This window comes from Salmo trutta, chromosome 12 (assembly GCF_901001165.1).
Source record: "Salmo trutta chromosome 12, fSalTru1.1, whole genome shotgun sequence".
Classification (NCBI taxonomy): Eukaryota; Metazoa; Chordata; class Actinopteri; order Salmoniformes; family Salmonidae; genus Salmo; species Salmo trutta.
This window is the reverse complement of record NC_042968.1, coordinates 86,236,910-86,248,282: the sequence shown is the minus strand read 5'-3', so window position 1 is coordinate 86,248,282 and position 11,373 is coordinate 86,236,910. Positions and strand designations below refer to the sequence as shown.

Sequence of the window (11,373 nt, the reverse complement as noted above, 5' to 3'; positions counted from 1 at the left end):
AGAGGTTTTACTCCGGCGAAAATCTGTCCACGACAATAAGCCCACTAAATGAGGTCAATGAGTTTCAAATTTGGTCTACAAAAAAATTGAATTGCTATTTTGCTACGTGAGGCGTATTTGATGAAATATAAGTTTTGTAGTGGTTAGGTTGTTACGCAAATTTTCAAAAATAAACTTTATATGGGTGTTGTGCCTGTAGTCAGAGATAAATAGAGGACTGATCATGGATATAACCCATTTTAGCATGGACATTGCCATTGAGGGCTTCCACCATTTTTTAAATTAGTCAACTGGGTGGGGGTTTTGGGCGGCATTAAGAGTGTTGGGCCAGTAACCGAAATGTCGCTGGTTAGAATCCCAGAGCCAACTTGGTGATAAACCTGTCGATGTGCCCTTGAGCAAGGTACTTAACCCTAATTGCTCCTGTTAGTCGCTCTGGATAAGAGCGTCTGCTAAACGACTCAAATGTAAATGTATACAAAAAATATATAAAAATGCAACATGCAACAATTTCAAGGAACTTACTGAGCTACATTTGAAATAAGGAAATCAGTCAATTGAAATAAATTCATTAGTCCCTAATCTATGGATTTCACAAGACTGGGAATACAGATATGCATCTGTTGGTCACAGATACCTTTTTTTTTTAAAGTAGGGGTGTGGATCAGGAAACCAGTCAGTATCTGGTGTGACAACCATTTGCCTCGTGCAGCGCAACACATCTCCTTCGCATAGAGTTGATCAGGCTGTTGATTGTAGCCTGTGGAATGTTGTCCCACTCCTCTTCAATGGCTGTGCGAAGTTGCTGGACGTTGGCGGGAACTTGAATAAGCTGTAGTACACATCAATCCAGAGCATCTCAAACGTGCTCAATGGGTGACGTGTCTGATGAGTGTGCAGGCCATGGAAGAACTGAGACATTTTCAGGTTCCAGGAATTGTGTGCAGATCCTTCTGAAATGGGGCCGTGCATTATCATGCTGAAACATGAGGTGATGGCGACGGATGAATGGCACGACAATGGGCCTCAGGATCTTGTCACGGTATATCTGTGCATTCAGATTGCCATCGATAAAATGCAACTGTGTTCGTTGTCTGTAGCTTATATACCCCGTTCTGTGTTTTCAAACATTGGCGCACGAAGGCGATGCGGGCTAGTTGGTAGGAGAACAAGGGGGAGTTCTTATAGAACGCCAGCAAAAAAGCCTCTATTTACATGAGTTAGTGAAAACCTTCTACAGCAGCCATTATATCTTACATGAGAGCATTTCACACAACTTTTGGATTATAATTGGATGTTAAGGCTCATAATGTCCTGCTTCATATAATGGTTGTCATCATCGCAAATCAACTGCATTATACTTCAACACTTCAACTTCAACCAATAAAATGGCAAACTTTTGCTACAGCCTATATCAATGAGTGTTAGCATTCTAGCTAACAACTGCTACATCCAAAATAGTTATTTAGCAAACCACAACCAAATATAATCTGTTCAAGCAGGAATGAAAACATAAGCGTTTTGAGAACCTAAAAAGTTATTTTGTTTAGAAGTAATAAAAACGTAAATCTAGGCAATGTTGAATGTCACGAGCATCTGTGCATGATGTCAGTGTGTCGTGTAATGGAAAAGGGTCAATGCCTGCCCATTCCATAACCCTACCGCCACCATGGGGCACTCTGTTCACAACGTTGACATCAGGAAACCGTTCGTGCACACGACGCCATACACATGGTCTGCGGTTGTGAGGCCGGTTGGACGTACTGCCAAATTCTAATTTCTTATGGTAAAGAAATTAACATTCAGTTCTCTGGCAACAGCTCTGGTAGACATTCGTGCAGTCAGCATGCCAATTGCATCTCTGACATTGTGTTGTGTGACAAAACTGCACATTTTAGAACGGTCTTTTATTGTCCCCAGAACAAGGTGCACCTGTGTAATGATCATGCACATCATGTTTGTATGGAAAATGTCTGGGTCTTTTATTTCAGTTCATGAAACATGGAACCAACACTTGACAACTCCTATGAGGTATGTGTTTGCGTAAAATGTACATTTTTGTTTTATTCTATAAATTACTGACAACATTTCTCCCAAATTCCAAATAAAAATATTGTAATTTAGAGCAGTTATTTGCAGAAAATGACAACTGGTCAAAATAACAAAGATGCAGTGTTGTCAGACCTCAAATAATGCAAAGAAAATAAGTTCATATTCATTTTTAAACAACACAATACTAATAATGTTTTAAGCAGCTCAGCTTTGTTTGATGGCTTGTGACCATCCATCTTCCTCTTGATCACATTCCAATAATTTTTTCCCTCATCAATCCACACACAATACCCCATAACAACAAAACAAAAAAACAGGTTTTTACACATTTTTGCAATGTGTAAAAATATATATAAACTGAAATAGCTTATTTACTGAAAGCTGTCCGTGGCATTAACTATTTATTTATATTCACCTTTGCTAAATGATTACACTTCCTGATGGCGGTGCATTTGTCTTGGTAGCTGAGTAGAGGAAAGGAGGGAGGGAGGAGGGAGAGGAGAGGTGAAGGAGGAGAGGAGAGGAAAAGAGAATACTCTTTTAATGCCCACAGGGGAAAGCTCCAGCTAAGCCATATACAGACACAACAATAGACATACAGTGCCTTGCGAAAGTATTCACCCCCTTAGCATTTTTCCTATTTTGTTACCTTACAACCTGGAATTAAAATGGATTTTTTTGGGGAGTTTGTATCATTTGATTTACACAACATGCCTACCAAATATGTTTGTGAAACAAACAAGAAATAAGGCAAAAAAACTGAACTTGAGCGTTTTTAGAGCCACCTTTTGTAGCAATTACATCTGCAAGTCTCTTGGGATATGTCTCTAAAAGCCAGTTATTTTTTTCACTTCACCAATTTGGACTATTTTGTGTATGCCCATTACATGAAATCCAAATAAAAATCAATTTAAATTACAGTTTGTAATGCAACAACATAGGAAAAACACCAATGGGGTGAATACTTTTGCAAGGCAATGTTTGCCTGATAAAATTAAGTGCAGAGTTAGAATGGGGTTACAGAGTAACAGAGAACCTCACATAAACCTCTGTGCTGCACCTCAACAACTGCATGTGGTTTGTTTGAAAATACTATATCCCTGAAAACAGGTAACATCTGCTTTCTGCCAACACCGCTAAGGCTGTAGGTTGACAGGAGGAAATGGGGCTAATGCAGCTATTTGGAGCTAATGGTGCACAGCACATCCACAGAGATAGAAAGACGACTCATCTCTATTTCAAAGAAGTTCATTTTCTTCTTATTTTGTGTTTGAAGAAAAGCATAAAGCTAATATTGGTGATTTACCGCCACCTGCAGTGCTGGAGTCCTGAACCAAATCTGATCATTCATTTATTGTGGCCACTAGATAGCAGTGATATAGCTTAAAGCCATGACAAACCAAGACAATGCTCTGATCCTTAGCTGATCACTCCCAACCCATAGGAATCCCCACCCAATTGACTACTTTCATATCGTGAATGTTAATTGTGTTGTCTTCATTGGTGTTTAAATTCAACTTGCCACTTACCAGCTCAATGCTTCGAACTCAATGTGTATTGCAACTCTATTCGAGGTGCCACAGCAAAAATAGTCCACCTACACATTGGCAGAAGTTCCCTGAACAAACATGTTCAAACCTGTGGCATGCTCAAACCCTGTGGGCTGTTGTGGGTGAAGTATTCAGAGGGGCCACACCTCTTGAAGGTTTCTTGAAGCAGTGTGAACAGCCTTCCATAAACCCTTTGTACAACTGCTGCACCTCAACTAGAACATTTGAAGATGTGAGGTCGGGGATACAGTCAACTTCTACAACACCTGGGTAGACAACTATGATCAGGTAGTGAAATGATTCTAATTCATGTACTCTTATTGTACAGACTTCTTATAGATGACTGCTTACTGTGATCGCTATGGCTTTTAAAATGAACCTCTTGGTCTGACGAGGTCAATTGTAAACAAGTAATTGTGTGTATAACCGAAACATACTACATGTGGGCTGTTGACTGTATATTCAATATACAGGATCATGCACTTCTGGACTTTTACGGGCCGTGTAGGGCCTGCAAAATGCCTGTCCTGTTTCCATGGTGACCGGGAGACAGCTATGGTTCTGGACTTGGCCTGTGGTACCGGAATGGTCGCATCACTGGTAAAACGCAAAACCACACTCACTATGTTAGGACAGTAGGAGGGTGATTGACAACACCTCAATTCAAGCATATCTTCTTCCCGCTTGCTGAATAACTTGTATTGCAGCTTTGAAATGTGTCTGTCTGATATGCAGCTGAAGAGGATGGGCTTCAGGCATTTTGTGGGCGTTGACAGGAGCAAAGGCATGCTGGAACTGGCCAATAAGACGGGCCTCTACCAGGACCTCAAGCAATGCATGCTGGGAGACTAACCACTTCATAACCAAGCTGGTACCACCCAACTTTGAACTTTATATAATTTATAATATGGATGATAATCAGCTAAAATCTTTGAATTGAATCAAAGTGGCACACAGAGAAGGACGGGAGCTGCCCTGATGTTCCCTTTCATTATATTCCTCTGTCTTCATCCTCTTGTCACACGCTATTCCCACTCAGAAGCGAGAGCTATGGAATTTTCCTTCCAAATTATCCCATTCACTCTTCAAAGGGGCAATCTGCAGTTGCTACATCAATACATTTTTTGAATTCAGTCAGAAGAGCATGTCCTCTGGCAGTGAAGCCTTTCCTTACTGCTTCTTCAAACATCTTTCAGTACCGTCTCTCATCATCCTCATGTCATTCTCTGGGCCACAGGCAGCTTTAGCCTTCATCTGCCTAGAGTGGTACCTTAGGTGTTGCTGTGGTTTCGCAGGATCTTGACTCTCTCTCTCTCTCTCGTTCCTCTCTTCTACCTCCTCTATCTCAACCACTCCCGGCAGGTGTGTTTGATGTGGATGTGATCGTCAGAGCTATGGCTCATGGTTAGGCACCTGTGAGTGTTGTCTGAGAGCTGTGTGAGGCCCTTAAACCAGGTGAGATTCCTCATTATACTTTACTCATTCTTCTGATTTGTACTGTAGGCTTAATGCTGGAGCTAAATAGACAGATGGAACAATACCGGTAGAAATCAAAAGAGAACTCGCAACGTCTCTCTCTCGTTAACGTTATGTTGGCAACGGTCATCAAAATTGTTAAAAGGTTTTAAAAACAATTCTAGTAAATACAACGGTTGGACAATGGATGAAGATATTCCTTGACACTTCGCCCAGACATATTTAAGGTTAGAACTACCTTTCTAAGTGTTCTGATACTTCTAGTTTGGAGTTACATTTTCATGATAACATAGCTACAGCATTTCACTTTAAAGTGTGTATACTATTGCTTACTAGGTGAGTCCAATCAATTTTAACCACTCCCCCTTCAAATTAGGGTTAATTGGAAAAGCTGTTAAACAGAGAACATTGTATTATTTCTTTGTACTCCCTGACGAAGGCCATTAGCCGAAACGCGTCGGTTTTAAAAAAAACATTGTTTCTATTGAACATGCCATACTAATAAAGGCAGTTTAATCAATTATATGAAGAGTGCCTTGGTCCTCCTTTCTTTTTGAAGATTATTCCCAACTTCAAGAATTGTTTAAATCCATCAGACATTGAGTGAATTATAGCACATAAAACACGTGATCCCTCTGTCTTCCGTCTGTCTTCCATAAATACTCGCTATAACATGGCGATATGGCCGTGTGGGAACATTAAACCCTAACCCTATATAATGTGATGGAACTCAGTCACGATCAAGGGCTAGGACAGATAATGAATTGAGTTCAGGGATTTAGTAGAGAATTCAGGTTTTCAATGTATTGTAAAATATAAATGTTTCTTAGAATGCACTCATGTACAGTATTGTCTAATGGTATCAGGTATTTAAAAAAATGTTTTGTCTTAAAATAAAGAAAATGTTGCTTAATTTGCATAAATGCACTAGGTGTAAGTTAACATAAAGGGAGGAGCAAGGCTGTAACCACTGTAAAACATGCTCTTTGTCGGCCTGCCTGTGCTGTCTAGACTGCCTCTTTAATTACTGTTGTTACTTTGTTGCATAATTCAACAAGTATGTCAATAGCAGGATTCTCTCAGATGATTTACCTTTATTTAATCAGGAAGTCACCATAGAGACCAAAGTCACTTTTTTAAGATACAATATGAAACAAATAAAATACAGCACAACACATATTGAACTTTTCTTCTAAAAGTTTGGTAATTTATTAAAAACAAAAACCATAAATACCTTATTTACATACAGTACTAGTCAAAAGTTTGGATACACCTACTCATTCCAGGGTTTTTCTTTATTTTTACTATTTTCTACATTGTAGACAAATAGTGAAGACATCACAACTATGAAATAACACATATGGAATCATGTAGTAACCCCAAAAAAGTGTTAAACAAATCCAAAATATATTTTATATTTCAGATTCTTCAAAGTAGCCACCCTTTGGCTTAATGACAGCTTTACACACTCTTGGCATTGCAAGTATGGCTCGTTCACCTGATCACCAATTGTGATTACAGCATTCCCAAGAGTCTAGATCAGATATACAATAGAAATATACTGTGCAGACATCAAGATCTTCTGAATGTCCAGATGAAAAACCATCAGAAGATCTGACATTCTTGTCTCATGGTCTGATTACTACCAAACCTGGGCTTGGTCAGAATGGGCGTACTATCTTATTTAGTATGTCACGCCATGGGGACGGATTGTGAAACTCACTATATACTGTATATTCTGTGTCACGGCCGTCTCTTTCCTGCCAAGTCATGCAACGTGATCCCTCGATGGCCCGTGGAGTACAGAGGCTGAGCCTGATTTTTATTTTTTTTGTCTGGTGATGGCAGTCTTCTGCATTTTGGGTTGTTCGGACATCAAGGACCACCATACCTGGGAAGTCACACGTGTTGATGGCAACATTGTCAAAGCACGGAGCTCTTGGAAGACCTCCGAAAGCTCTGGAGAACTGAAGTGTCAAGAGCATGATCCCGACTCCTTTGAGAAGCTTCCATCATATTTGCGCAATGCTCAAGACTTGATCAATAGAACTATCATTATAGGCGTAAGTGGCATATTGTTTGGAATATGTGCCCTAGCTGAAGCCCACAATTCAAGAAGAAAACATTGCTCTTACTACTGTAATTCATTTCATGCTCTCTGGACTGTGTCCTCAACGCTTCCAGCTGGGCGGCCAATGGCCTCTCAAACAACCAGTATGAGCTGTCAGTGGCTGATGGTCAGATGTGGGAATTCGGGAACTGTCTCTACATTGGCTGGGTGGCTGCAATCTAACTTGTCCTGGGAGGGGCATGCTGGTTAATATGCCACTTTGGACTTTAATCTTACATCTATTAAAGCATGCTTTGATTCGTTTTAATTATGTTCAGTCTATTAACAGTAAAATACATGTTGTCGGTGATGTAAACCTGCCAAGGACCGCAATACCTCAAAGTCAAACGGGTTCATGGCAACATTGTCAAAACACGGAGCTTTTGGAAGACCTGTGGAATAGAAAGCTCCAGAGAACTTTGTACAGAATGTGTTTTTGAGAAAGATTAGATTTGTACAACTTTGTAAACAGTTAATGTACTAACCAGCAAGTCAGTTAAAAATACTTCACCAAAACCCTATTTATTTTTCTCTGAGTTTCAATTAGTTAGATTGCTTTATGTATTTTAGTCTCTTATATTGATATATAATTGATCAAATATGGAGTACTTGTTTATAATTTCCTTCCATCAATTCCAATAGTTTGTAGCTGTTACTTTTTGTCAGTTTAAAATCTATCCAATCTGGGATGGTTCTTATCCATAAATGTAACAACACTGCAAAAAATGTTTTTTAAATCATCGATGTTATTAGATTTAAATCATATGGTGTTGCTTTAAGTCATCTCTTCTGTCCTTTATTTCTCGTTAAAATATAAAACAAGTAGCTGAATGTCATAGCATTACTCTGGTGCACTATGTTTGAATTAATTTGCAGTTTAGTGTCTTTCCAATTTTACGTTGTTCATGTCTGAAAATGAATCTCATCTCTCAAAAGACCACAACAACAACATTCTTTAAGGTCTACATCAGATAAGTGAATACAGTTGATACTGTACATTCATAGAGGACATCTTTTCTCTTATCTGACACCATTCATACAGAGTTATATCATACCTTCTTCTTACAGGTTCAATTTGAAAGGGATAGGGGTGGTTAAAAATATATTGTGTTTTTTTTACCCCTTCTGACTAGGGTTGCAAAAATCCGGTAACTTTCCTAAAACGCCCAGGTTTTCCAAAAATCCTGGATGGAGGTTTCTGGGTTTCCTGCTTATTCCGTCTTGATTCCAGGAATCCACTACCCAGGATCTCTGGAAAACCTGGGAATTTTGAGAAAGTGAATTTTGCAACACTACCTTTTGACACTGAAATCCTAACTCTGTTTGAAAACAACCTTCTGTTTTACCTTATCTCAAATTCATGTTTGTCAATGAAGGAGTAGCTCACCCAAATTACTAAATGATTTGTTTCCTTACCATCAAAGCAATATATGGACAAGGTGAGACCACAAGTGGTTCGAAACATTTAATAATATTGTACATTCAGTCCTTGGGGCCTGAGGGTTTTCTCCTGCTCATTAATATATACCCTTTAGTCAATGAGAGTTACTGTGTTTACTGTGTTCATGTACAAACCCATCCAGACACCAGAGGGAGCTCAAACCTGCATTGTCATCCTAATTTGGCAAAACAGAGCTTGTGTTTGTTACATTCGGTTTAGTAGGCTAGAAGCATGTAGGCCGACAGTACATTTGATCCCCGCCTCCTGGTAGAGATATACTTGTTCAGGGTAAACAGGAAAACATCCGTATTTTAATAAACAAAACCCAGACGTCACATGTCCATGATCTGGTGAAACTCACATTTGAATCCTTCACGGACATCATGGTGTAAATCCCAAATTGCACCCTATTCCCTATGAGCCCTGGTCGAAAGTAGTGCACTGCATAGGCAATAGGGTGCCATTCGGGACACAGTGTTTTCTAGCTCCCCAACACAATGCAAACCGTTGGTGTGAGCTCAGCCTCAACTCACTCTCTGTCAAACTGGTTTGTCCTGGCTGGGGCTTTCTGTAGCGTAGCTGGTCACATACTAATTCATATTGAACTGATTCTGAGTTTTGCACGTGAAAGAGCTACATACAGAGGAAATTCAATTTTAAATGGGTCAAAATGAAGCTATGAAACAAACTGCAGAACCAAGAAGCTTCATATAAACACTAATCAATAGTCTTACTGTATATAATGTCTGGTCATTGTTAAAGGGACTGAAAACATTCACATCAAGGGAAGTAGACTTTTCTTTACATACATTATTACAGCAACAAAACATGGAAAAGCTTTTACATGTCACAAACAAACCCAACTAATAAAAAGAAAACCTAACTTTCAGTGCCAGTTATATCCTTCATCAAATATTAAAAATTCTAATATCACTTTTTACACACAAAACAAATAAACAAGTATGCACAGGCATAGTTAATGTCCATATTTGCCATAAACCATGCTGTGTGTGTGTGTGTGTGTGTGTGTGTGTGTGTGTGTGTGTGTGTGTGTGGTCTCAGAGATAGGTCTTAGTTGGGTTTAAGGATTCATCCTCACTGGGTTGAGACTTGTCTGCTAAACTCTCCTGAGACTCCAGTCTTTTCAACTGAGACTTTGTAGACGGTGCCTTACTCCCCCAAGACCCCGGCCTGTAGTCCTGCTCTACCACACCCAGCCCGTCCTCCTCCCAGGGAGGCCTGGTTTTCACCACTCCCCAGGGCTGAGACTGGGCAGATGCTGCCTGGCTGCTGTGAGACCTGGTAAAGGCCATTTTGCCGTTGGCCTGGAACTTTGTGGACGGTCCCCTGCTGTGCTGGGAGGCTGCTGCCTGGCTGGAGGCGGCTCCGTTGGAAGAGCGAACCACCAGGTAGCGAACAGAGGGGCTCTTATCCTCGTCGTGGGCCGGGAAGGGGCAGGAGGAGCTGATGAACAGCCCCCCTCCCAGGATGAGAAGGATGGATGCCCCCCAGCCGATGTATAGACACGCCCCGATCTCCCTCCGCTGGGCATCGGTGGTGGAGCTGTAGAACCCCTGCACCACCGCCCCAGCAGCCCACGAAGTGGGGATCAGGCACAGCACCCCCGTGGCGATCAACACCGCGCCCGCTGTCACGGCAACCCGTTCTTTGACCCCACCCCCTTGCTCATCCAGAAACCGAGTGCACTTCCCCCCGACGAAGGCCAGTAGGAGCCCAACGGCGCCCGTGGCGATGGCGAGGGCGGTGAGCGCTCTGGCGGCTTGGAGGTCGGAGGACAGGGCCAGGAGGGAGTCGTATGGTTTGCACTGCATCTGGCCCGTACTCTCGACCACGCAGCTCATCCAGATACCCTCCCAGATGGTCTGAGACGTGATGATGGTGGCTCCAATGAAGGCCGTGACCCTCCACATGGGCAGGGTGCAGGTCAGGATGACCCCCACCCAGCCCAGCAGGCTCAGGGCACTGCCCAGCATCTGGATCCCCAGAGAGACCATGTTAGAGGGGGCAGAGGAGAGAACACACTCTCTCTAGCTGCTTGCTGGTTGTTGTCAGTCAGAGTCCTTAGAAAGTCTGACGTTCGCACGCCTCTGTCTCTCACAGTCTCTATCTACTCTATTGGCACTCCCTATGGATTGTTCAGGGTCTGTGAGTGCTGAACTGAAACACTCTTTAGTCACTTCCTGTTTTCTCCAGTCTCTCAGTCCTTTAATGGTTGGCAGTGTCTTTTTTTTTCAGCTGACCCTTCTTCAGTTTCAGCCTCTTCTTTCCCTCCGTTAAGCTGCTGTTATGTATAGTGGGTCACCAGAGATGACAGAGATCCCGGATCGCTGCCTTGCCCACCTTTTAAAGGCCTCTGTTCCTGCGTACAGTTCCTACCTGCCTACCTCTGGTGTATCTGTGTCTCTATACCTGTTCTGCTACACCTGACTCTCTTCCCCTCCCTCTCTTTGCCTCTCTCTCTCTACCTCTCTATTTTCTTTCTTTTTCTCCCTCCTCCTCTATCAGTCTTTCCCTCCTCTCTTCCTCCCTCCCTCCTCTCAAACGCTCTCTCTGTGAATGGTGGCGTCAGTATTGTCTTCTCTCTCTCCTGAGTATCCACCTGGGTGACAGTGAGCAGGTGTATATACCACACCTCCCTCTGGGGGAGAGAGGGAGATATATGTGTGTGTGTATGTGTGTATATATATATATATATATGTGTGTGTGTGTGTGTGTGTGTGTGT

The 11,373-nt window shown here is 41.8% G+C and overlaps 1 protein-coding gene and 1 long non-coding RNA gene across 4 annotated transcripts; one reads left to right on the top strand and one right to left on the bottom strand.

Moving 5' to 3' along the window:
- The first annotated feature begins 3,019 nt into the window (after window positions 1–3,019).
- On the top strand, window positions 3,020–8,032 carry LOC115204566 (uncharacterized). Of its 3 annotated transcripts, none has more exons than XR_003880388.1 (4): window positions 3,020–3,890; window positions 4,076–4,202; window positions 4,338–5,057; window positions 6,502–8,032. It is a non-coding gene; the product is annotated as an uncharacterized LOC115204566 (long non-coding RNA). The 3 variants fall into 3 exon arrangements; XR_003880389.1 differs by lacking the exon at window positions 6,502–8,032 and having other exon boundaries at window positions 3,029–3,890; window positions 4,338–4,473; window positions 4,965–5,213; XR_003880387.1 differs by lacking the exon at window positions 6,502–8,032 and having other exon boundaries at window positions 3,031–3,890; window positions 4,338–5,213.
- A 606-nt stretch (window positions 8,033–8,638) lies between these two features.
- LOC115204560 (claudin-4-like) lies at window positions 8,639–11,086 on the bottom strand. The gene has a single exon (XM_029770221.1). The coding sequence runs from the start codon at window positions 10,642–10,644 to the stop codon at window positions 9,688–9,690; it is 957 nt and encodes a 318-aa protein (XP_029626081.1). The 5' UTR covers window positions 10,645–11,086; the 3' UTR covers window positions 8,639–9,687.
- Between the last annotated feature and the right edge of the window lie 287 nt (window positions 11,087–11,373).